Source organism: Camarhynchus parvulus, chromosome 12 (genome assembly GCF_901933205.1).
Source record: "Camarhynchus parvulus chromosome 12, STF_HiC, whole genome shotgun sequence".
NCBI classification, from domain to species: Eukaryota; Metazoa; Chordata; class Aves; order Passeriformes; family Thraupidae; genus Camarhynchus; species Camarhynchus parvulus.
In genome coordinates this window covers 6,263,674-6,290,105 of record NC_044582.1, presented here as the reverse complement: position 1 = coordinate 6,290,105, position 26,432 = coordinate 6,263,674, and the positions used below count along the sequence as shown (strand labels likewise).

The 26,432-nt window shown below is 44.5% G+C and overlaps 1 protein-coding gene across 2 annotated transcripts; it reads right to left on the bottom strand.

The window, feature by feature from the left end:
* Positions 1-3,503: 3,503 nt before the first annotated feature.
* RHOA (ras homolog family member A) lies at positions 3,504-26,432 on the bottom strand. 2 transcript variants are annotated; one of them, XM_030956481.1, is made up of 6 exons: positions 26,312-26,424; positions 19,081-19,210; positions 9,346-9,503; positions 6,567-6,687; positions 5,197-5,327; positions 3,504-4,762 (listed from the first exon to the last, which is right to left on the bottom strand). In XM_030956481.1, exons 3-6 carry the CDS (start codon positions 9,499-9,501, stop codon positions 4,589-4,591), a joined length of 582 nt encoding a protein of 193 aa, XP_030812341.1. In that variant the 5' UTR covers positions 9,502-9,503; positions 19,081-19,210; positions 26,312-26,424; the 3' UTR covers positions 3,504-4,588. The 2 variants fall into 2 exon arrangements, with proteins under 2 accessions (XP_030812341.1, XP_030812340.1); XM_030956480.1 differs by lacking the exon at positions 19,081-19,210 and having other exon boundaries at positions 26,312-26,432.

Here is a 26,432-nt window from a genome sequence, read left to right as displayed (position 1 = left end):
AACTAAAGGGTCTCCAGGCCTGCCTGCAGCTGGAGCTGACAGCTGTAGGCACAGGCTCTGTCACCCACAACCCTGGGCTGCTGTAACATATTGGATGTAATAAGCTGCATTATGAAGAGCTGCCTGGAGTCCCACATCCCTCATTACGGCTCTTACAGAAGAGGAACAGGAGGAGCAGAGGAAAGAGGGGCAACAAATTCCCTTCTTCAGAGTCCTATAATTTTTCCACTTCTTTGAGGGTGGTGAAGTCTACACACAGCATTACAGCTTGGTATATCCTCGCCAGATAAAGAGAAGTAGGCTCCTTTCTGAATTTCAGGGGTTGCTTTTTCCCATCCTTGGCTTTTCCATTTCTTGCCTAACTGCTTCAGTCTGTTTGCAGGAGTATTAGATCATGCAGTATTGACTGCTCTGTTCCCCACAGACTGAAAGCAGCTCTAAGTGAGCTGGGCTGTTTCTTGTGCTCACACCAAGCAAGTGGCCCAGCTGTCCCTCCCAGGTCTGTCCCCCAGAGCACCCTGTGAAGAGGCAGGTCGGGGTCAGGCCTCGCGTCCATGTCCATGGGTTGGACCAACGGGACAGTGGAGCAGCACAGCCCAACAGGAACAAAGAGCCAGGGCCTCAGCTCCAGTGCAGCTCCCAGGGGAAGCAGGAGCCCCTGCTGAGCCTCCTGCCTGCATCTGTGCCAAGTGAGCTCCTTTCACAACAGCCCAAGGTCAGACAGCTGCTTATCAGCCCTGGCCACCAGCCAAGGCAGCCTGGGCCCCCACGCGGGGGATGCGCTCAGCCCCCCCCTGCTGTCTGCTCTCTTTTGTGCTTGGGCGCAGGGACTTGTCACGAAATGCCAGCTGTCACCAACAGGCACCACTTACTGCTGCCTCTCTGCTCTGGGTGCCCAGGTGACTGCAGGATCTGGGGGGTTGCTTTGAGTCGCTCTTGGCACTTACCCCAGTGATTGGGAACTGGAATACTTCCAGTTCCCAGCTGTGGCAAGTTTTGGGACTTTCCTGATTATCTTGCATCTTTGGGGACCTGCAGTGTGTTGCAGCAGTGATGGCAGGAGCCACATCAAGTGTCCTGAGAGAGATCAGTGCTGGAAAACGGCTGATGAGCAGAGGCACATGATCCATGTTTGCTCTTGATAAAATAGACAGTTACAGTCACCACAGACTCCTCCTCACCCACCCCTGGGCACAGCGAGCCACAGCTCCTGAAGAAGAAGAATTTCCCTTCAGGGTGATCTCCAGGGTGGGGCCACATCTCTGCTGCCACTTTTGACCTCAGACTGGCACCTTCACTTTTTTATCCCAGGGAATTACTCTGAAGTAGGGGAGTTTACTTCTGGGGCCCTGCCCTTTCCAGAGAAGCACAGGTTAGGGCTTTCCCTTCCTTGATGAGCAAGTTTTAAGGGTACAGAATGAACTTCCTTGTTGGCTCAGACCTATGGCCTGTGCCTGGACACATTCTGTGCAGCCTCCTCAGCTGGGATCCAGAGCAGTGCCAGAAACTCCAGGGGGACCTGATGGGTTCAGGGGACCCCTTTTGGGCTGTGTGACAAGCGACAGTTGTCCTACAAGGTCAAAAAATTACTATTTAACAGCTAAAACAGCGAGTAATCACAAAGGCCACCAAACCACACCTTCTGGCCTCCTGCTTACATCATGTCCCCACTCCTGGTAGGGAACTTCCTCCCCTGCCCAGGGGGCTGGCACTTGGCTCCTCACTTTTCCCCTGCCTCTTCCACAGTTCCTTGCCTGCCCAGATCATTCTCCATTAGTGCTGAGCTCTCATTCCCCAGGTCAGGTCTGGCCATCTGTGTCCTCAGTTTGGTTTCATCCAGAGCAAATGTGGTTTCACATTTGTCCAGAGGTGACAGATGTGGCAGGCACCCAGAGGGAGCCAGGCTGCCAGCCCTCAAAGGCAGGAAAGCTGACTGATAACTGAGATGATGGTGTAAGTCAGCAAAAACTTAGTCACACTGGGCTAACAGTCACTGCTGGGTTGAAGAAGAGCAGCAGATACAGAGTCATAGGCTTTGAGGAACTGGCAACCTCACTCCAAACCTCTGTAAGAGCTGTTCTGTAACTGTGGCCACAGCAAACTGCAACCCCACATCCCTGCAAGACTGAAAACCCCCAGATTTGCTCAACTGCAACCCCCCCAAAAAAGGGAACTGCAAATGAGCCACTAAACTTGTCAACAGGCCAGCAAATTAAATCCTCCCTGGCAGCCCCGCCGCAGCTGAGAACTTCCTGCTCTGTTCAACCCAGTCACCCTGCAGGGGGAGGACAAACACCCAGGAGAGGAAGGAGGGAAGGGTGGGGTGGGTGAGAGCACTGGGCTTGTCAGACAATTCACTCTGGGTGTCTGTGGCTTAAGAGGAAGGACAAGGACCAGAGGTAGAGGGCATTCTTACAGCTGTGTCTGTTTCTCCTTTGCTGCAGGAAAAGCAATCAGGAATTGTGCAGAAAAAAAAAGTTACACAGGTGTTTTGTGTGCCATTATGGGATGCAGCCAGGTGCTCAGACATGGATTGTCAGCAGCAGCTGGACTCCCTCCTACCCAGCCCAGCGAGGAGGCTCTCAGCTCAGCAGCAGCTGCTGTTCATGCCAGTGTGAGCACGGAGATGCCCACTGCTGTTCATACCAGTGTGAGCATGGGGATGCCCACTGCTGTTCATACCAGTGTGAGCATGGGGATGCCCACTGCTGTTCACACCAGGCAGTTAACAGTATACAGAACCATTGCACACATTGAGGGAATTAAGTACATTTTAAATTACTTACAGTTACAATCCCACTGCTGTAACCAGTGTAGCCGAGACCTGCTGTCAACACCAGTGTGAGCCGGATCCCACTGCTGTTCACACCAGTGTGAGCACAGAGATGCCCACTGCTGTTCACACCAGTGTGAGCACAGAGATGCCCACTGCTGTTCCCTGGCCTTTCCTCCCCAGGAGCAGCACAATCCTCTCTCCAGCATGGGTGCAGCACAGGGCCCACACCTTGAGCCCAGCCCGTGCTGCAGGGCTTGAAGGCCTCCCTTCATGCAATGCCATGGCAAACACCCTGCCTCATGCAACCTCTGCCACTGCTCCAGTGCAGCCCAGCTGCTGCAAACCATCACATGCTCCCACAGCAACACTGCATCTGCTCCTCCCTTCCTCTTGCACAGCCTCCTCCTGCTCCTCTAGTCCCAGGCTCAGGACTGACAAATCCAACTCAAGTGATGCACTGTCATCTTGCTGGTATCAAATGCTCCTGGGAAGCTTTGCTGCTCACTGTGGGGGCCAGGTGAGATACTGCAACTCGGCTCTCTGCTGCAGCGTTTGGAAAGCACCACAAGCAGCAGATGGGTGTCCCTTGCTGGGAAATAAAAATAAGTATTAAAGCACTTGCAACTGCTCAGCGAATTCTCTCTCAGCTTTATCAAAAATGCTATTTCTAATTCAGGCTGTCAAATGCTGGGACAAAAACCCAGAGTGAGGAATACAGACACCAGGATACAGGGAGCTTAGAAAACTGCCTTTATTCTATTAGTTCTTGGAAAAATGAAAATACAGAAAGAGTTTAGTTGGCTGCAGAACAGCAAGAAGTTCACAGGTTAGGAGTCTGATCACTACATGGTAACCAAACTTACACAAAAAGTTTCTTTTTTTTTTAAGTTTTGAAACTGGGTCCAGCAATGAATTTAAGGCAACTGAACAGTTCAGAAGCTTTGAGTGTGAGCAGGCTGTCTTTTCTCATCCTACAGCACATTATGGAAAAAACTCCTCCTGGGTGTGCAGACCACTCATATCATTCAAATGGGTCAGACTCTTACAAATGAACAGGGGAAGAGGATCAGCTGCTTTCCACCGGACTTTATTTTCAAATACAGTTTCTTAAAAAACCCAGAACACCTTAACGCAGAGGTTACAAGTAACAGTATTAGGAAATCCAATTATACAAAAAATACTACATCTAAGCTGGGGTAAATAGATTTATTTTTGGTAACATACATTTAAACTGGCACTAATTACACAGTAACTAAAAGGTAACTAACATGAAACCACAGAACCCTCACTTTTCCTTAGCTGAATGGGACTTGGTCATTTCAGAGTGATCACATTTTCAAATTAATGTTTTACACCAAGCCATGAAAATCAGATCTTCCTAAATGTGATAGCACTGAAGCTACTCTTGATTCCATACAGCCATGTAACGGTTGTACTCAATTAGAATAGGACGTTAGTTATAAAGTAGTTACAGACCAATCCTCTGCTGACAGCTTTTTCTCTTTATAGAGACAAGAAAGAAGATAGAGAATTGTCTTCAATTAGCGCCTGGCATATCCTGTGAGTGCAGAAAAGGTTTGTTAGAGGAATGTTGAGGTTAACCTTGGGTGCACAGATGAATTTGATGCAGATTGTTATAAAAATCATGGTTGGCTTCTAAATACTGGTAGCAAGATGACTCGATTTTTAAATCTCTTAAGTAAATTATAGATAATGAAAAAGGCCAGTAATCATACACTAAGATTAATAAACAGCACTTCAAAATTACTCAAGTGCAGGGTGCTGCTTTGGCCATCTTCCTCTGGCCACGCTTTATAAGAGAAGGCACCCGGACTTTTTCTTGCCACGCCGGGCTTGCAAAGCAGCTCTAGTGGCCATTTCAAACACCTCCCTGACACCGTCTTTGGTCTTTGCCGAACACTCCATGTACCCGAATGCACCAATGCGGTTTGCCATGTCCCGGCCTTCCTCGGGTTTGACAGGCTCCTGCAACAGCACAAAACCAGCAGGTGAGAACAGCCCAAAGCCACACTGCTCCTCCCCTTCCCACCCAGTTTCCCAACAAATGCAAAGGAATTTCTGGATTAAGCATACATAATGAACTGGTTAGTTAAAAATCCAATGCCAGAGGACAAAATCAGTTTTCTGATATCTCTGAGCTTGAAAGCTGCAAGAAAAGCTTTTTGAAACAAGCGATCGCCTATTTCTGATGAAGCATTTATGCAATTCTTTGCTACCACTGTAAAAAAGCCTATGAACAAATCCCCAAATCAATGCCTCAGTCTTTGTATATAGGTGTTGCTCAGACAGCCCACAGAAACCAGGAGCCATGATGTGGGTGCCTGTTTAATGCTCAGCTTCAACCACCACACACTTCTGTGTAATACACCATTTATTGTAAGGCTCTGGGAGGAACCTGCCTGCTTCATTTTGGCCAGCTCTCGTCTTGTGTGCTCGTCATTCCTCAGGTCCTTCTTGTTTCCTACCAAGATGATAGGCACGTTGGGGCAGAAATGCTTCACCTCCGGGGTCCACTTCTCTGGGATGTTTTCTGAAGAAAATAAATAGAGACATGACTGTACAAAACCCCACTTCTGGGGAGAGTTTTATTTTAAAGCTTTTACACACTGCCTGAGTCATTGTAACTTGATAATCCACACTGATGCCCTTTTTTCTGCTCTTCATAAGGAAGCAGATAGACCTGTTCTGGTGTTACCAAAAGAGACAAGCCTGTCTGTGGTAATTTGAAGGCTGAAACACATGTAATATTTTGGCTTCTCTCAGCAGCTACCTGACAAGGGCTAGCACAAGAGACTTTGAAGAACAGCATGCAGATTTTTGGACTGGAAAGTTATGGAATATTTTGCTTCAAGAGAAACATTTTATTTATCTCCAGAAGCTAGAGGTGGGCACAATAATGAAGTGTAAGTTTTAACCTCACTTCTTTTCCTAAAGCAACACAAAACAACCCCTCTCAGCTCTCCCCTTACTGCAGCAGAACTGTTCAACACACTAATTACAGATACACAGAAACAAAGATTTGGGGTAAGTAATTTTCAATCTGCTATTTCTCCCTACATGCAGCAAATGAATTTGTTCTCATATACAAGCAACCTCCTCCTCACATCCCTATGTGACTTTAGTTTTTTAGTGAAAGAAGGACTTGGGGGTTTTTTGAAAGCAAAACCTTGACAAGTTCTGTATAGCAGGAAGTGCTGAACAGCCTAAAACATCTGTCTGTGCTTTCATAAGCTCTTAGACATTTAAGATTCACCAGTGGATGTACCTGCAGGCTGCATAACCACTTTTTATCTTCATGAAATTCCATTCAGCTTTTGAAGAGACATTCACTATTATGTAATATGGCATATTTTCTTGCTTGAAGGAACAACTTAGACAAGAGTTTTGAAGCCAGTTTTTGCACTACAGCCAAAATACCAATTCTGCAGCTGCACCTGGAGTGCTCAGGTGTGCTGGCCTCTTAGATGCTGCACACCTAAAAAGCTGCCTGGCAGTTCACTGCTCCCAGGGACCCTGGCATCATCCAAATACTGGTGAGCAGGAAGGGAGGAGAGGGAAGAGAATTTTTACAATCTGGGCAAACACAGAGAGCTGCTGCAGCTCTCAGTGTTGCTGCAGAATTCCCTAATGTCTGAAAACTACACACTCAAAGCAGCAACAATTCTGAAACTAGGAAAACTCCCAAGGGAAAATACATTCTAAGTGCAATTTCCAAGGGGAATATATTGATATAGAGAAGTGGTTCTGATTCAGTTAGAGGTCTACTTACCTAAACTATCAGGACTATCAATTGAAAAACACATAAGTATAACATCAGTATCTGGATAAGAAAGCGGTCTAAGTCGATCGTAGTCTTCCTGTCCTGCTGTATCCCACAAAGCCAACTCAACCTGCAAAATTAAGATAAGGGGTTAGTCAGATCACCAGGGAAGTTCTGATTCAGAAGCCAGGTACACAACAGGAGTGAATAAAATATTTCAGTCAATACCACTCAAAAGGAGGAGACTACAAGTTCTCCTTTGCCAGGAGAACTATTAGGAATTTTACATTCTGTAACTCCAAAAAATCAACTTATTGCTGCTTATGAGTATTTTCTTTATACCTATGACCACTGTCTATTCTCTAAAAGGACATAAAAGCTACCAGCAGGAAAGCAAGACAGAAGAATCGAAAGGAATCAGCTCCAAAGGGCTGGGAACTCTCTGACAACCATCCCAGAAATACCAGTTTTCAGTGAAAGTGGACTAAGAATATGCTTTTTAGGATTATGCACATTTTCAATGGGTTTACAGCTGGAACATTTAGTGACTAAGAAATGTCAAGATTGTACTTATTTGTGCACAAATTTAACAAAACTGATTTGTGTGTAAAGCTTCTTGTCACTAAGAAGTAAAGTACTTAATGTTCTCAATTTTTCTACTTTTGCTGGAGCTAGGTGAGAACACCCCAATAGGATTGTTTAAAACTGTAAAAGGACTAACCAACATTTAAAGCAAAGGACTTTAAAAACTATAATCAAGCTCTTTAGGTACATATACTCTTGCTTAAGATTCTCTGATGAGTCTGCCTTCACAATGGAGTGGGTGACTTCTTGAAACCCTTGCATTCAAAAATTCCAGGAAAAAAGTCCACAGCAGCTCAGATGAAGACAGATGGGCAGAACTGGAACCCAAACATGAGCCTGCATGTGCAATGCAACTGTCTGTTTAAACTGTGAAGAGACAAAGCTTTGAGTTGCACATAGACAAAAATAATCTTCTGTCCTTCAGTCAGAAATACTCCTCCTCTCAGAGTCACCTCTGCAGCTGCAAATGTGAATTCTGTGGCAAATGTTGATATTTTTAAAGAGATGTCTATGACACTAGAATCAGCTCCTAAAACACCATATCTCCTACCATCACCTCTTTGTCTTCGTATGACTTCTGGACATTTCTGGTAATGCTTTTCTACGAAGACAAGAGGTGAGAGGCTGTCAAACAGAAGAGGCTTAAGCACTGCTCTCCTACAAACTTTTGTAATCACATTTTCTAAAGATCAAGAGCTTAGGTAAAATATATCCTCTAGTTACAAAAATAAAATCAGCTGATACTGCTCAAGCTGTTGATGCTATTTTCCTTTAGCTACTGGCTGCATCTAGCTGATAGGGCATGACTCCCTATTCTCTTATTCAGAGATGCAGAGATTCAGGCAGAAAGGAATGAGGAAGTTACACTTGGTGATGAGACAGAGAAATGAATATCATACATATTTCAAACAATAGTCCTTAGAGTCTAAAATACAATATAGAAACTGTAGAACCTGTCACTTGGGGAAAAAGCGTGTCCTAATATTAGTCTAAAAGTAAATTTTCTTTTACTGATTCACATTATGGGAGAGGAAAACTCTTTTTAGATTCAAATAGCAAGAACTATCATCACTAAATCCATAAATAACCCATCCCTGCAACACCAGAAAATCAAATTTAACATAAAGTCCAAAACTAGCTCAAAAACTTCTTTTTCTCCAGTCAGGATTGACAGTCACTGCATCTGAACTGGAATGGACAGAAAAATGTCCTGGCTGTACATGCCCAGAGCCAAGGCAATGTCCCACAGGGACAAAACAGGGAAGCTCAGCACCATCAGCACCAAAACCTGCCACATGCCTCAGTCCCATGGCAGTCAGCTCTGTGTGGTTACAGCACCCACAGAGACACAGGCTGTACCTGCCTGAGAGGGTTTGTCAATAGCTGAGCTTTTAAGGTGCAAAGCTCTTACTTTGTGTGCTTCTGGAGCATCCTGGAAAGGGACAATTTTGCACATCACCCAGCACCCTGCTGACAGAAGTGCAGAAGACAACCTACCCAGGGATCAGCACCTACAGCTGCCCCCTGGAGCAGGTCTGACATGTCTCCTGTATGGTAAACAAAGGACTCGAGAGGTTCCACTGATTAAAATCTGATTTTCAAAATATTTAAAACTAAAATGAAATATTTTATTAGTTTACTGAAGTACAAACTGAAGATGAAGCTTAGTGAGCTGTGGCTACACTTGGGTGCTAAGAATTGTGTTCCTTCAGACAAACAGGACAGGTGATGCTGATGTACACTACATAAATCAACCCTCTTAACCTGTCATCTGTTCTCAGAAGCATGATGTATGTTGCCAGGAGCAGGTATAAAAAAAAACCTCTCCAGGAATTAGTCTTTGTTAATTACAATATCAGGTACCTATTAGAACAGGGACTCTGTTCCAAAGGCCAGGAGCCCCAATGCCCTCAGCATCTTTGCACTGCTCCATCCCCTCCCACCTGCTGCAACATTCTCCTCAGACTGACTGCATGGCTTTTAGAACCTCAGCTGGTGTACAGTTAGAAGCACCTTGTTAGACAGACACTGGATATGAGCATGTTCTAGCAAGGCCAGTATTTTTTTCCACAGGAACATCCTTAATATGTGGCTAGTGCTTATATTGTAAATATATTTTTGACTATGAAGTAGGTGTGAAGATGACCATGCTATTCTGAACAAACACCAGTTCATTCTGGCTCTTAGAGAAGGGTTCACATACCTGCTTTCCATCCACTTCAATATCTGCTACGTAATTTTCAAAGACAGTGGGAACATACACTTCAGGGAACTGGTCTTTGCTAAATACAATCAGCAGACAGGTCTTTCCACAGGCACCATCTCCCACTATAACCAGCTTTTTTCGAATGGCTGCCATAGCTGAAAAACAAAACAATGACTTGTTAATTCAACTGTTACAGCTTTTAACCGAGATGCTAATAATTAATAATCACCAAGTCTTCAATTAATAAGACCTTTTAAATTGATTTTACATGTTCCATTAGAGAGACAGACATATCTGGACTTGGTAAGTTCAGATTTCCATCCTTTTAAGAAAAAACACTCCCCAGCACTTATCAACACACCAGTGAGCCCACTAGATGATAGAAAGGAGAGGAGATGGGCCTGGTTTAGCATTTATTGATCTGTCCTAAAGGCTGAGATGGCAGCACCCAGAGACATTGAGGGAGTGAGCAGCAGTGTCCCAGGGTACCCTCTCAGAAGTGGATTCCAGGTAATCAAATCCAAGATGCTTCCATTGAAGGGCAGTAACATTTTCTTATCACACTGAGCTGTGTTAACTACAAAGTGCCAGTCAGCTGCACTGAGGAGCACCCGCTGCCACCTCAGAGCACCAAGAGAAGGATCTCAACCAGTTCCTCAGATCACAACCACCACTCTGCAAAGGATTTTGGCAGGATACATCTCACTCCTCAAGCCACTTTCCTGGACATTAACCTGCTCCCAGGTTAACAGAGCCTGCTGTCAGCTGGCAGTAAGAGAAGGGGGTACTCAGAAGTGGAGACCCCCGTGGTATTCCATGCAGATCTCTGCTGTGCAATGAACTGATCAATGATTAATTGATTGGTCTGTATCAGGACCATAGAAATCCATGTCCTGCTCATGAGCAACTCTGGCCTCAAAAAGACAGTACAAAAGCTTGGAAAGCTTTAAGGAAAGCCTGGAGTCAGGGTGGGGCCGAAGGAGATGGTTGTTTTGGATCTGGCAAAGCAAACAAACCAGCACTGTGTATGTGCCTGCCCTCTCTTTTCTCCAGGTGTTTATTTGTGACTGCTGCAGGGAGAAGCCAGGGATTCAGGGAGTGACCTGCCTACAGCAGAGTGCAGTGAGGACAGACCCATAAGGACTTTCCTCTCCAGAACACAAAGGCACTCCGGGGGAAGCCGCTTAGTCATCCCATGAAGCTTCCTGGAGATGGAGCAAACAGCAACCTCACCACAATACCTATGACTGCATGACCAAAACAGCACAGAGGGAGCACCCTGTGAGTTCACTTTGCCATGACAAACTCAGAAAAAAGTTCTATGAGGATGACCAGGACTGCTGGCAAGGGGAGAAGGCCTCAAAGAAGCACAGGAGAGATTTAAAGGACACAGCAAAAACTTTGTATCCTTTTCACCTCTTCTCTTGCCTCATGAAATCAAGTAAAAAGGTAAAACTACCATCTAAAAGCAAACTTTGGTACTGTTAGGTGGTGAGGAAGCACTGGATATTACAGAAATTCTGTACTTCTGCTCCAGGCACAGAGAATGTTCCAGGTACCACTTCAACCCACCAAGCAGCAAGAGTCAAGGACAGCCTTGTCAGACACCACTGCTCAAGTGATCCAATTCCATGTCTAAAGTGAGTTTCTTTTACCTTGCAAATATATATGTACACAAGTTAATATTATTTAGCTTAGGGACTTGGGGTAATTTTTACATTTGTGGAAGGTTTTAAATGAGCCAAGCCTTACAAAAGTTTTCTTTGCATTGTTTGAGATGATTTTGAATCCTTTCTAGCAATGGTAGTATTTGAATTTTACAGAACTGGAAATTATCTGTCCTCTGTACCAACTCAAGATCAACTACTTGTAACTTCTATTTAATGTCAGTTTTGGCTAATCTGCCCTTCAAGTCCTTCAAAACCTCTGAAGTAATCCACTCATGTGCTCCACAACATTTACAATGAGAAAATGTCCCTCAGTGTGTACCCTCGCCCTTCTTTGATGTAATATAAGCCCATTACTGTTTATGCTGGTTTTTGTGGCCATAAGGAAATTGATTATTCCCTTTCCCCAGTGCAGTTGAGACTACATGCCTTCATTTAGTCTTCTCTTCAGGCAAAACAATGCCAGTTTATTCAAGCCTTGTCTGTAAATCATATTTCCTATACTTTCCCATTGCTCCCTTCTGGGCAGAGTCCAACTGGCACAAATTTACCCAAGTGTAGATGGAGCCCAAAAGCTGGATGCAGTATTTCTCCTAGGGCTCTGTGAAGAGTGCCCAGAGCTGAAGGATTAATTTCATTGATCTTCTGGGATACCCTGCTTAAACACCAATCTGGAATTGTGTCTTCTTCTTTCTTCTTCCCCTCTCCTGAAGACTGTATCAACACTGTTGATACACTCAGCTTTTAATCCCTGATAGCTCACAGACTTTTTTTCATTCTGATGTCTCCACAGTGAGTAGTTCTCTCTTCACACAGCTGAGTATCCACTGCCACACTTATTTGTCCTTATAGTGACTGATTGTTTATTCTACCTTCAGGTTCTAGCTCTGTCCTTCAGTTTAATCACGGTCTGTTGGATGCAAGTTTAATAGCAGTGATTTCCAGATAATTATCCAGGCCATTGATGAAACCAGCCTGGAGACACAGTGGGTGGCTGACATAACCTGTCCTTCCCTGCCATCCTCCCTCCTTCTCCCTCCTGTGCTGGTGGCTGGGACTGCCTTGAGTTCCCTGCAGTATCACCCAGGGTAGGTGACCTTTTGGCATCACCTACAGATAACTATTTTTCAATAGAGTATCACATCAACTCTATCTTCTTCTAAATACTTCCATCACTCAGATTATTTTTTAAGTATTCCTTGCCAGTTAAATTTTATGCTTTGGCCTTCTACATACCTATGCTTAAGGTCTACAAGGAAACTACAACTGTGTAAAAAAACCCCACAAACCCATTATTTAATGTAGATCTTTCTACAAATCCTTCCCCAAAAAAGCTTGAAAAATTTATGGATAGATATATCAAAATTATTTCAGGAGCTTTATTTTATCTCCTCAGTATCTTTTTCCTGAGAAAAGCCTATAATGAAACTCCCTGCCTGAATGCTTCCTGAGATGTGTTGACATCATTTGGACCCAAGATGCCCTTCAGCAGTGTCTGCTCAACCACTTCCTTCCCATTGCTCAGGACCTGCCCCATGAGGCTCTCCAGCTCACAGTTCTGTGCAGGACCATCACCAGGACAGATCAAACCTGCCCAACAGTCCCCTCCATCTAGTACATTCAAAATCTAGGGAATTAAAATTCCCACCACATCAGCTTCTAGAGGTTCCTTCTGGACCATCACAAAAAGCCTTAACCACATTATCATTTTTTGGTGACCCATGGCATCCTCATATTTTTACCTTTAGTTTCACCTTCCACAGCATTACCACAAAACAATTCCTTCTAGAACAAGTGTGTTGTATAAAATTCAATTCAGGAGGCAAAGATCACCACTTAAAATCTCCAATTTTCAGAAGCAGCCCAGATTATAAATGCTGGGTAGACATAAACACCTCAGGATGCCAGCTCTGATCACAGACAGACACCTCCACCCACCTCGGAAGGAAGTCACCAAACATCACAACCACTTCTTTCTACTTATTATCAATGAACCATAGAATGGTTTGGGTTGGAAGGAACTTCCAAGATCATGTAATTCCAACCCCTGGCACAGGCAGGGACACCTTTCACTAGACCAGGTTGCTCAAAGCCTCATCCAACCTCAATCCAACACTTTCTAATTTAGGAATTCCCTGAATTTCCTGATTTAGAGGATTCAGTGTACAGATCAGCATATTTCAGCTAGTTATTTTTAGCTAAAATAAATACACTCCTCTCCAGTGGACAGCTGTAAGGAGTTGTCAGGTCTGGCAAAGATTCAGAAAAACAACATCTTGGTAGCACAATAGAGAAAAAATGGATTGTTAGAATGGAGCTGCATCTTAGTGGTGCGTGCAGCAAGGACAACACTAACAGCATTCACAGCAGCTGGGTCTTTCTGGTGCACTCTGACATGCTCTGGTTTTCTTCATCAAGTATTCCGAAACATGGAAATACATCAAATTTCTACCAGCAGCATGTGGGAATCAAAGCACTTTATTGGCCTAAAGAGTTTAATTTAAGATGCATATTACATACAATTTACTATTTGCTGCAGCACAGCTTTTCACCAGTGCTAAAAAACCTCTATGAGCTGCCTGAGAGGGTGTAACAAACAGACCAAACCCAAGCTACTACTGCCTCCTGTAACTGAATGAAAGTACATTTATCCTTTCACACAACACACAGAGCAGGGAGAGTCCAATAAACCCAGAAAGCTGCTGGGACTGCATCACTGATGATGCACACAGAACATTGAGCAAGAAATAATTTATCCCAATTAGTGTAGCAGAACGGCCGCAGTGATCTTCTAGGAGAATCTGTGCTGTCTTCTGCAGCAAGGCAAGAGATCTGCAATTTTTCCTACTCTTAAATAAACCACTCTTCCCTCCTCCTTTGCATTTACAGGATTCTCAAAACCAGCTAGTTTGCTAGATTCAAAGTGGAAACTCTCACAACATGACTCAAGTGACTCATCTGAATGGAAGAGATTCAATTATGACATTTCCCCAGTCTCAGCCAGTGTCTTTCACAGGTATTACAGGAGCTTTAGACATCATTTGCTCAATCCCACTAACATCACAGGAGGTTACAACACAAGGAGCTCCTGTTTGCAGAGTTGCCACACTAATATCCTTGTTACAGGAGGCTGCTGTTTCTAAGTGCAGTGAGGCTCCAAGACTCCTGCAGCATAAAGCCCTGCTTGTTAAGGGAATCCACCAAATACTCCAGAAGAATTAGAAATGGGGAAAATATTTTTTCCCATGTTTTAAACATACTCCCCCCCAAGTATTACTCTTTACTGCAAGGGTATTTGCCTCTTCAGCAAGCTATTTATTTTTCCAAGGAACAACTTTTCTAGTGCCACCTCTCTGGCAGGTCCCAAGGCCACACAGCATGAGTGAGGATTGTGGACACTGTTGACATTATGAAGTTGGATAGGCTGACAACAAACATGCCAGGTTTGTCTATCTCACTCTGGATCTCATCCTGGAGAAACTAAGTGATGGAAGAAACAGCCCTTTACCATCACATAGGTATCACAACTATATTTAATTTTAATTACCATTAACTACTAGTAACTTTATGTTGCCTGCTATGCTATAGAGGCAGATCCTTTGCACAATGCAGAATTTTGTAAAAAAAAAAATTCTGGATTATTGCATGTCAGCAAGAACTCAGCAGAAGCAGTTCAGAAGCAGTTCACCATGCAGTAAGGATGCTGCAGGGGATGGGGGGAGAACATCCTTTAAATTCTTTCCCGCCTAATCTTGCTGAAGTCCTTAAAACCAGAATGTTGGAAGGTAAAGGTTTTGAAATCTTAGAAAGACTGCCTTGCTGCTGACTCCTCTACACAGCACTGAAGCAGATTGCTGCTGAGTGAATTACAGCCTGGCACTCTTCTCACTTGCTTTATTTCCCTTCATTCAGTCAGCCCTGCCCTGGGCAGCAGGAGGAACAAGAGCTGGGCTGAGGGACCAGAAGAAGAAACCCTGCTCAAGTCTCCCACCCTGACCAGTGAGGCCCTGCCCTCTACCTACCACAGGGGAGAACTGACTCTGTCCGAGTCCCTCAGCTCCTTCTGCCTCAGTACCTGCATTTACTCCTAAAATATACTCACCTTTGTTCAAGTCTGAGGTGGAGGAACAAAGAGTTTTCCCCAAAGACTCCAGGGATCAAGAGGGGATGAGCAGGCTTTTCTCAGTTTTCTTCTGGCCATTTAGCAAGGTCGGGCATTAACACTGAGAACTAGCAAAGCAGTTTGGAGCCCAAAGTAGATCAGCCCCAAAGCAAACAGGTCTGATTTTAGAGCAGCTGTGTACAGTGAAGAAAGAGACTGAACACAGAGCATCTGAGTGGGTGAAGGGGATCAAAGACTATGACCAGGGAAGGGGTCAGACAAACAGGCCAGGAGGAGAACAGCAGAAGGATGTAACCACTCCTCTAGAGCAGAATCCAAGATTCCCACATCTCCAATAGCAGGCAAGAGTCTCAATCTCCTCCTCCACTGAAGTCCCAATGGAGAATGCCAGCAACTATACATTCTATAATCCTTTTTTGCTGCTCACTTCTCATTAGTGAAAGCACATATAAACAAATACCAGAAATACTGCAGCTTGCTGCTGAAATGCTAATCCTGCTACCTTAAATCAGCTTCCTTCAGCATATGTAGGCCTGTGTGTGCTATCTTGCCATTTTCCCCCACAAAACCAACACAGGATGGCCCTGCTCTTCCATAGCAGTAGTTGAGAAGTAAAAGAAACTGTGACCCAAATTCACCTCTTAAGAGAAGCTGCGAACTGAAAAATCAACAGCCTTGAGACTGAAATAAAAGTAAGAAAAAAAATTATGGAAAAACGTGACTCAATCACATAAAGGAGTCAGATACAACCCATGTTTCTGCTCCAGGGTTCCTAAAAGATCCTGGAAGATGTACATACCCCAAAACATGCAGCAAGTGACCACTTATTTATTGTCTGAACTGATCTGTACAGCCAGACACACTGAGCTCAGAGTGATCTGCTCTTCTGACACCATGAACAACCTGAAATCAAGCATTACTGGCATGGAACCTCAGTTCAATTCCAAGCCACCAGAATCAAAACACTAAAAACATGAATATGGTCAATACATTCCATTGCAATGGTTGAGATTTTCTTCATTCTGTGCAAGTTTGCCTGTAGACACTTCCACTCATAAACCAAAAAGCCACATTATTTAAAGTGTTGCTAACAAGGCCTTTGAGAAATAGCTATATTTATATTCCTTACTGCAGCCAGTATATAAAGCAGTTTGACAGTACTGCAAAATAGACTATTTCTAACTACAGCACTATGTGGGAGCAGTTGGGGAGAAAAAGCGATCTGCTGGTGCTTTTGGGGAGGGTTACTTATGAAATCTACACTTGAAAAAGTTCCAAAGGTGGCAAAGCATAGGGCAGGCTACTGATATTGCACATTAAATTTAACCCAGAGAGAAATGGAATTTTTCTGTTGTAAGAGTGAAGTACAATTGAAAAACTGACACAGAAGGTCAGCATAGTATCCAATGGGACTAAACACTGAACACAGGTCCTTTGGGAAGGTCTTTGGACAAGGCAAGCTGAGTGTTCAGCTTTCTGATAACAGTTCTTTCAGCCTACATCAACCAGGCTCAAGTCTGGCATGTTTTACTACTCAAAAGTGCCTTGCAAATAGAGCTGTACATTTCCAGAGGCAGCTTTAAATCTGGAGCAGCATAGCTGTGCTCAGGCCCAGCTAATAAACCTCCCCAGGTCTCAGCTAACTCCACAAATAACCAGCTCAAGCCTCTTTGCACTACATCACCAGAACTGGGAACAGGGTCAGCTTAACTGCATTAGGTCTTAGCAACACTGGTTGCCAGCCCCAGTGAACCCTTAATGACTGATTAATTTTATACAGTCATTAAGAGTTATCCAAAAGTACACAGTAGGTGTTTAATAGACATGGGCATACAGTGCATCTTCATTAAGGACACAGAGTGTTGTTCATGCTGCCTCTGCAATGGCTGTGATGGGGCAGGAGGTTCCTCATGCAGTATAAAGCTGCCAGTGCAATGTTTTGGAGGAAACCTGAATCAGCTGTCAGCACTAGATCCGTGCTGAGTGTCATGCAGACACAGCACGTCTAATCTGAGATATCATGTGAAGTCTCAAAGTAGGATTCATCCTATGAAATTACAGCCTTTGCCCTTGCCTTCCTCTTCAGGAAAAATCCTGTGTGACAACACACAATTCATCTTCCTCAGAGAAGAAAATTGTTTTGGATTCTAATAAATTTGCTTGAAAACATTTTGCTTTGCTCTCCTTCCCTGTACAGAGCACCTGTCCATGCTTTACAGGAATGAGCCTCAGCACTGCCAAGTGCTCCCAGGAACACACAAACTATCTTCTGTGAAAACACCCAAAACACGACCTGTGCAACCCTTTACACCCAGCACTGTGTCCCACAAGCAGCTCCAACATGGACACTGATCACTGCACCAACTTGTTTCTGTACCTAAACTTACACCTAGAGACTCACAGACCATCTGCTACTGCAGGTCTACACACATGGAAATGGGGACATTGACTTAGGAGTTAGGTCTCTCCACCTCAGTGCCCAGCATTTCAGATAAACTCAGGACTGGATTCTTGCACTAAAGAAGAGGAAAAATGAACAAGAAGCTTCTCCCTGCATGTTCTCCAGCCTTCAGCTCAGGAGCTTCTTGGGTCAGATGTGGTTCCCATGAATTTGGTAACCTCAAACAGATTTCTCCTCCATGAGCTTGTCCAGACTCCCTTTGAACCCATGTAAACTTCCAGCACACACAACATCCTGTGGAGGGAGTTCCCACAACTTAATTACACATTGTCTAAAGCCACTTCCTTCAAATTCAAGATTGTCCCTATTAGTTTCTTTACTGCCTCCTAATTCCGAAATGGAAAGGGAGTGAACAATTTACCTCTGCTCACCCTCTTCCTGCTGCTCACAGAACAGCCTTTCCAGACTGCAGCACCCTAACACACAGAACACAGAGCTGGTTGTTTGTTTTTTTTTTAATTACCTTTACACCTCTGACAGTAGTGCCTGTCTATTCGTGGCATAAGGAGTAACAAAGTGGTAGAGGTGTCACCATCCCACATTATCCATCCCAGCTCCAAATGCCCCAGGGCTGCTGCAGCACCGCTCCAGGAGAGGAGCCTTAAACCCATTCACTCAGGATCAGAGAACCACACCCTGAGATGCGTTTCAAGTGCAAACAAGCCACTGCTTGGTCATTCCCCAGTATATTTCACCCCGTACATTAATTCAAGTGCAGATCATCTTGACTTTAAAATAGTAACAGAGCATGCCATACTATGCTCCTCACTCCAGCAGTCAACTACATTTTCTGCATTATGATGAAGTCACTTCCTCACTTCTTCAGCCTCTACAAATTTCCCATTACTGGCATTTTGCATTTCTTCCTGGTGACCACTCAAAAACACAGCCCAAGAGTCCAACTCCTTCATGTTTTCACTACACACAGACTCACTTGAGCCTCCACTTGCCTTTCACAGTTGCCCTCTTTCTACTAAATTTAATATGAACCATATTGATTTTGTTCTGGATTCTTTTCTCACTGAAAACGACATGCAATTACTGTCAAGTACTAACTGAAGGTTAAGATGAACACTTGCACTTAAAAACCAAACTAAAACAATTAACACCTCTTGTTTCTATTTCCCCCAGTCCAGGCTGAGTGACAGTGCCTTAATTCTTTCCTGAACACTTTGTTACTTATTCCATTATTGTACCTGGGATTGATGTCTTAAATCTGATGGGATTACAATCATTAAGATTGTCCTACTTCTCTTTATTATTACTGCATATTAGCATTCTTTCAAACTCAAACTGCTGCAGTATGTAAAGAGCTTTCTGGAAAAAAAAAATTACATTGCCCCCCTCAATTTTCAGGCCAGAGATCTTCAGAGCTAAGATATATATCAAAACAGAGGTGTCAATTACCAAATCTGGTCAGATTAGGTGTGCAATATCATTCAACTTTTTTTTTTTTTAACTTAATGAGATAATCAGAATACCTGATTACACGGAAGTTCTCTGTGTATAGATAAATGAGTGCCAAAAGATAGGAAACCAGGCAGAAGGAAATGCTCAGCGCTCTCAGAAAAACACCCGTGGAACCTGCACAGCTCAACGTTCATAAATGACCTGAAAAAGCGAAGAAAAATAGCTATACAACAAAATTTACTGGTGATGTCAATAAAGGCACGGGCTAACTGTGATGGATTTCAGAACTTTAACAGGCTCTGTGCCTTGGCAATAAAACTTGAAAGAGAGAAATGTGAAGTAATATGCAATGTAAAAACCAGACTCAACTTTCTATATGAAATGATGGACTGGGAGCTGATCACTGCCACTCAAGGACAGCATTCAAAAGTTATATAGTTAATTCCTTTAAAATAAAAGCTCAATACTCCAAAGTGCCACAGTTTTAAAGATTCCAGTATTAAGAACGAGGAGAAAAGGAACAAACCAGAAACCATTACGATGATGTCGGAATCCATCGCATGACTGCATCTTCTGATGTGTGCAGCTGTGATCCTCCCATGTCAAAAGGCTATAAATGAACTGGAAATGACTCAGAGCAGGGCACACGGATGATTAAACTACACAGCAGTGACCATATGAGGAACAACTACAGCAGAACTGGAAAAAGGACAGTCTGGAAGAGACACAGCCACAGAAGAAAACAACTGGATGCTTCTCTCAAACCCTAAAGAGAGCTGAGCAAAGCTGGGGCCTGAAACAAGGACAAGAGCAAATGGGATGAGGCAGCTTGAAAGCAAAGGCAAGCAGGCCTCCCAGCAGGACACATGGCAAGGCCTCACCACATTTCTACTTTTTAGATCCATAATTTCATAGTTATTTGAGCTCCTTTTTCCTCTCAGTTACTTTCCACAATTTTGAGCTTCTGTTTTCTATTTTCTATGTTCAGTTACTACTTTTCTCTTATTTCATCTGTAGGACGTTCTTGCACTTTTTTTTAAGCATGAACAAAACAGATGCCTTCATTTCCTTTCCAAGCCAGGTTATTTAATTCACATTAAACACTTGGAAGGAGAAAAACACTGCAAAAGAAGGTTCCGAAAGACCTATTTTAAGCATGTTTAAGTCCAATTTTTTAAAAACTAAACCAGCAATATGTGCAAGCAAAACTCTGTCTTAACACTGTCAACATGCATCCTGTTTTGTTAACACCAAACTTAGCAGGGTGCTCCTGATAACTGCCTGCAAAGTTCACCCCTATACTGTTCACCTCCCTATTGGTACATAATTAGTAAATCAACACCATTTCAGAACCCAGGGAAGAAGACTAATTCGAGCATTTCTCCCTTGTCTTCCCCTACCATGACAAGTCCCTCTCCAAGGCTGAAGGCAAAGTTTGGATTTTGGGGGCAGAAAGAAGGATTCTGTCCTCAGGAGCTGTGGCTGCTGTTGCTGTCCTTGCACCCCCCAGAACATTCTTGCTCATTTGCCCCCACTGACTCCATTTTTGCTATCTGCAGGCACAACGACTTACAAGCACTTCTCTTATGCAATGCCGAGTCCCAAGATTACTTTGCACAAAATGAGATTAGGGCTTAATATTGAGGTAATTATAGTAGATCTGTGGATTTCCATGCGTGTGTAATCTGCAAAAAGCTTTGCATTTCAGCCAGTTTTTTCTTGCTGTCCCCTCCTCCCAGACACCTCCTGCATGTCAGATGGGCTGTGGGGCACCTCACGCTGAGCAAGGCAGGCTTCTGCTGGGGTGTGGTGGCTCTGTCTTCAGGTGCTGGCAGTAAAGCACATATGGACAATAAAAACTAACACTAACTTCTCCAGACAGCCACTTGTACCCACAACTGACACTCACCTGTGCTCCTTCCTCCTCTTCTCTCACCACAAGACATCTGTTGAAACTGCACTGGTTCAGATCAAACACCAGCAAGCCCAACACTGCCTGACACTGCAGGTATCTCAGAGTAAAAGGAGCAAATGCACTGATATCACCACAAGTGTATTTTCTGAGTAGATGGCTTGGGGGTCATTATTTCTTTTTATTCTTTATGCCCAACAGCCCAACATTTGACAGTGTTTTCTGCTGTCATTCCACCTGTTTGGTTCTGGAGCCACGTAAATCACTGTCATTCAAAGCACTCTGTGGTCTCAGGGCAGACTGAGGGAGAGGCACCATCAGTTTTGATCTAGACCAGACTGCTTGGTCATGTCTTTGCCAAGCTAAGGAGTTCAAATATTTTTAAGCATCCCTTGTATGGAATCCATTCCTTATCTCTGATCACTATTTTCAGCCTCCTCATCTTTGCTTTTCCAGTTGCAATGTATCTCAAAGCCCATCTTTCTCTGTGCCACCCCACTGTAATCAGTGTGTTGAGGACCAGGAGCCATGATGCTATCCCTGTTTTTATTCCTTTCCCAAAGCCCCTCATACAAACTCATATGATGACTGTTGAACACTAAACTTCCATTTTCACAGAATTATGGCAAGCTCTTCCTTCTAAGTGGCAATAATTAACTTTCACCCCATCAGTGCATAAACAAATTAAGATTACCCCCCTGCTTTGTATTTATCTGGAACAAATTTCATTTGGCATTTTGCTGCCTGTAATTCAGTATGAGAAGGGCAAGCTGCAATTCTTCCTAATCAGCTCTGGTCTTTTCTTCCCTTCATCCTCACCACCTTTCTCACAAGATCATTTATGAATATGCTGAACAGTAGAGATGTAACACAGATCCCTCTTCTTCTCCCAAACTTCCCTTCTTTATGCTTCTCAAGTAATTAAAAACCTCCAGCAGCTATGAGCTGCACCATTTCCTTTGCAAAAGCCACACTGGCTTTCTGCTACTCTAAGTTGTTGGTCCATCTGGTTAGCTTTTTTTTGTTTTCTACTTTTTAAAAAGGCACTGAACTGTGATATCCTGCTGAACTATCTTTAAGAACTGCTACCACATAAATCCTCCTCTATTTCTGTGGCTTCAAGGTATTGAGAAGTTACACAGTGTAATTAGTAATTCGGTCATTTCAGGCCTGAGTTTCCTTTGGAACCCTTGGGCAAGCACCATCTGGTCTTGGCATCTTGTAACTGTATTTATTACTTTGCTCTATAAATTATTTTGCTGACAATTCAAGCAGAGACAGATCTTCCAATGAGTCCTGTTCTCCATAACGAGAATATCTGGCACAGGGAACCTCTTCGGACTCCTGGACTCCTCCACAGGAAACAGGAATAAGTCATATTCCTACTCATGGATTCATCATCAAATATTTCTTTCACTTTTCCATCTATTGGCCCTCCAGAATCCCGAACCTTTCTTGTTTCTGATGAACTTGGAATTTTTATTTTTTTTTAGTATGATGTTTCTCAGAGTCTCTCTAGCAGGTCCTTGTATTTTTCATTTGACTTGCCAGACTTCACGTTCTTATTTACTTTTCTGGTCAACTTCATGACTTAAACTTTCTGAAGGCTGTATTCTTATTTCTAATACTTTCTTTATCCCAAACTGCATGCTCATTCTCATCTGTCAACATTCCACAGTATAATTTAAAATCCTCCCAACGACATTTTCAATTTCAAGCGCAGAAGCCTAGTTCTGCTGTGGTTTACATGGAACCCAGCCTTTCCAAACAGCTCTTGGACTGAGGTTCAAAAAATGAGCCAATTCACTTGGTCAGCACCCAGTCAAGATCCCACTGTGAGACAGCCTTCTCACTTCACACAATTTCAACAGGGCAGACCTGAGGTGAAGAATAAAGAATCTCCAGGTGTAAAATAGAAGAAAAATGAAATGCTAGCGAAGAATGCAAACAGAGATAACTGGTACTTGGACAGCTGCTAGTTCTTTCAAATCACTAACACATGCAAAGACAATCTTCCTCAAAACTGTGAAGATGAGGAGGAGGAATCCCTTTGTACACATCCACACTAGCAACCTGCTCCAAATGTGACAGTTCAGGCCAGGTGAGACAGAACTATTTATGGTTGCAAAACACTGCTAATTAACTGTGCAAAGAGACTGAATTGAGCTCTGTTTCTGATTAAAAAACAACAATAAAAAAGCAAGCAGAAAACCCACAACTGTCAGAGCCTGAGGAAAGCAAAACCTCATATTTGGTGTACTGCCCAATTTTACTGGGTATACTTGTGACTCTCCATCTGTTTGTTTTACAAGGGACCTTGGTCGTGAAAGGTGGTCAGAGAAAGACAGCAAACCTTCTTCTGATTAGTTTAATTAGCTGACTCACTTAGAAGGACTGGTTGTTAGTTGTGTGGATGGCAAATATCTTAATTAAAAGGTGGTCTATAGATATTTTAGTTCAACTTTTATAGTCTCAAATGTCCTTTCCAAATGAAAATATGGTGATAGGAAAAGGACAAAAGAGAGGACGGACAGGGCAGTGTCACTCTACCAACTCCAATCAGCCTTTGTTACTTTATTCGCTCTTCAGAAGGAGTGGTAACAGATCCCACCAAGACCAGAAGGCACCAGACATCCAACAGTAGTGTAAAAGTAGTAGTAACTTAACCAGTGTACCACAGGCAGTATTTTGGGATATTTTTGCTTATTTTTGAGATTTACCAAAAAGTAATAAGCAACTACCTCTTTCTATTTAGGTACCCACTATTTATAGCAGGAGAGGAATTACACCAAAAGGCAAGGAGCAGAGGATTTTCATCATGCACCCAGGTGTGTGCAGGTGCATAGCTGTACCCTGGGAATGGAATGAAGGTCAACTGTCATTTGGCACATTTATTTTGCATTGCACTGTTCTCCATTAGAGCTTCACCCTTATTATGTGTTTTACTAGGACAAGCTCATCATGGATTAATTTAAAATTTCAAGGGCACACTTGCTGTACTTTATCAACATGCTAACTTCCTCAAACTCACCCAATTACACTTCTCCTCCACATTAGTTCAAACTGCATTTAAAGACACTTTGTAAGGCAACAGAGCAGAACAAGAGAGAGATGAGATTTAGTATTCAAGGTAAAAGATGGTGGCTGAGTGGAGAACCTGATGATGCCACAGCAGCAGGGAATAAAATGTTAGAGAAACTGAGAAGGTACACTTGGCTAATGAAAAGGTAGCCAAGGTCAGAAATATCTAGCAGAGAGCAGAACACAGACATGGTGTGAAGAAGAGCCCACAGGGTTCTGGGCAACTTAAATACATTGAGAGAAAAAGATTAAGTGTAAAAAACAGAAAACCCAAGAGTTACTGTCAGAAAAATGAGGAAAGATGATGATACTTCCAAGACCCCTCCAAAAGGTTTTCATTTGGAATTTGCTTATCTGAAGAGCCATCCCCAGCCCTACATCCTGGTGGCAGTTAAGATCATTTAGGATGTTTTTACTGTCAATTCCTGGCTCAGAGAACTCCCCGCCTCTGGCGCTTGGCTGCTGTGGCACTCGGCCAGAGCCTGAGCCTGGTGAACGAGGAGGGACAACATGAGAGCTGCTCAGCTCACTTCTGCTGTGACTGAATTTATTTTGCCCCTCGTGTGACTGTGGAATCATGTCTTGAAAAATTATTTTTGGAAAACCCATGTATTCTAGTGTTAAATAATACAAAGCACCCAAATTTACGGGTGATTGTACAAATCATACACATTTATGTCAAACATTTATGCTGAATATACTGTTAAACATTCCAGTGAACTAATTAAAGTGAAATAAAGCTAACGTTTTTCTTTTTTTAAACTTGCAGCCTTGGTCCAAATCAGTGCCAGAATTAGACTCTGTACATTTGAATGAGAAATGCCAGTGCTGTGTGGCTGGAGACCTGGATAAGACCAGAAGAGGGCAGGAAGAAAGCACACATGTATCAGAAAAGCCTTTAAACAGCAAGCAAATATTTTCACAAACAATCTTTTCAGGGAGGGAAAGACTTAATATTTCCATACTGGGAAAAAATCCGCAAATAAAGCCATCAGAGAACTTAATACTTTGAGTCACAAACAACATTTAGGGCACATAAAATTAACTTTTGAGATTTCTGAGACAAAAAGAAGATCAAGAGAATTCTGCTTCTGGAAGAAGTTCACCATTTCAAAGTCACACAGATGGCAGAATTGACACTTAGGCTAAGCTCTGGAGGGGGGAAAAGGCAACAGCAAACTTAACATTACCTATAGAGGGCTTAGTGTTTAATTTTCTCTAAATACTGTATCACACAGAGAAAGGGTGGGTGGGAACCGCTGCTCCTGAAGGGTTCCCTGCAACAAACAGGTGAACTGTACCAGGAGAGAAACAAAAGCTGGATATGAGGCAGCAACTAAAAACAAACAAACGCCCGTTCCAGACACCTCTTAAAGGGATATCGAAGTAGATGTGGTATCATTGGACTGGGAACAATACTTCATCCTGAGGATCTGTAAGAACTAACTCTCCAGACCTCTGGGAGAAGTTTTTAGGTTTTATTTTTAAAAGCCAAACAGTAGTCTCGGGGTTCCTCTCGCCCCCGAAGGAATGGGTTTCCTGGCAGAAAAGGTTTATGGAGCATTTCGTTTAACACCGGGCAGCTCTCAGCCCGGTGAGGCTGTCGGGGCTCCGGTCGTGTCAAACCACCCCCGGCGTTTCCCCGGCCTGCTGCAGCCGCCCCACTGAAAAAACACCGCCCAAACTTTCCAGTTTCGCTCCAAAGGCCGATTCCTCCCCAAGATAAAAGTTCAACGGCGCACAAATCCCTGGCAGCCCTTCCGCAGGCACCCCGGCGCGGCCCCGTGTGCCGCGGGGGGCCCGGGGCGACCCCCGCCTGCGACCCCGGGCCGGGCGGGGCGCGGCCCCGCCGCTGGTGACGTCACACAACGCTGCCACTCACCGGGGCAGCCCCGGTGCCGCCCGTGTCACCCCGCGGGGCCGGGGGCAGCGCCGCCGCCGCCTCCCTCCCGCGCCGCCCACGGCCGGGCGGCGGTACCGGGGCCGGGCGGGGCGCGGGCGGCTCCCGCGGGAGAGCCTCGGGGCCGCGCCCCTTCCTCCCCTCCCCGCTCCCGCGGCCCGGAAAAGGCCCCGTTACCGGCCCCGGGAACTCACGGAGGGGCCACCCCAGCCAGCCCTCCCCTTTTGTGCGCGGCGGTGGCGGCGAGAGGCCCGGCCGGGCCCGGCCGCCCCCGCCCGCAGGCCGCGGACTCCCGGCGGGGGCGGGCGGGCCCCACCCGGAGACGGCGGCGGGAAGGGGGGAGAGGAGAAGAGAAACCGGCGATCCGCTCCCATCCGCGCCCCCCGGTCGGCCGAGAGCCCCCCGGTACCTGCGGCCTGCGCTGGTCCGGCTCCCGCCGCCTCCTGCTCCACAGGCCCGAGCGCGAGCGGCGGCGGCGGCGGAAACGGGCGGGGCGGGGCGGGCCGTGCGCGCTCCCGGACCCCGCGCGC

Excerpts from the sequence above, each read along its gene's own strand:
- RHOA (XM_030956480.1), bottom strand. The coding sequence starts at position 9,501 with ATGGCAGCCATTCGAAAAAAGCTGGTTATAGTGGGAGATGGTGCCTGT. Across the intron at positions 6,688-9,345 it reads TTGAAGTGGATGGAAAGCAG|GTTGAGTTGGCTTTGTGGGA; the intron begins GTATGTGAACCC and ends TTAATTTTGCAG. Across the intron at positions 4,763-5,196 it reads AGCTGGCCAAAATGAAGCAG|GAGCCTGTCAAACCCGAGGA; the intron begins GCAGGTTCCTCC and ends GTGCTGTTGCAG.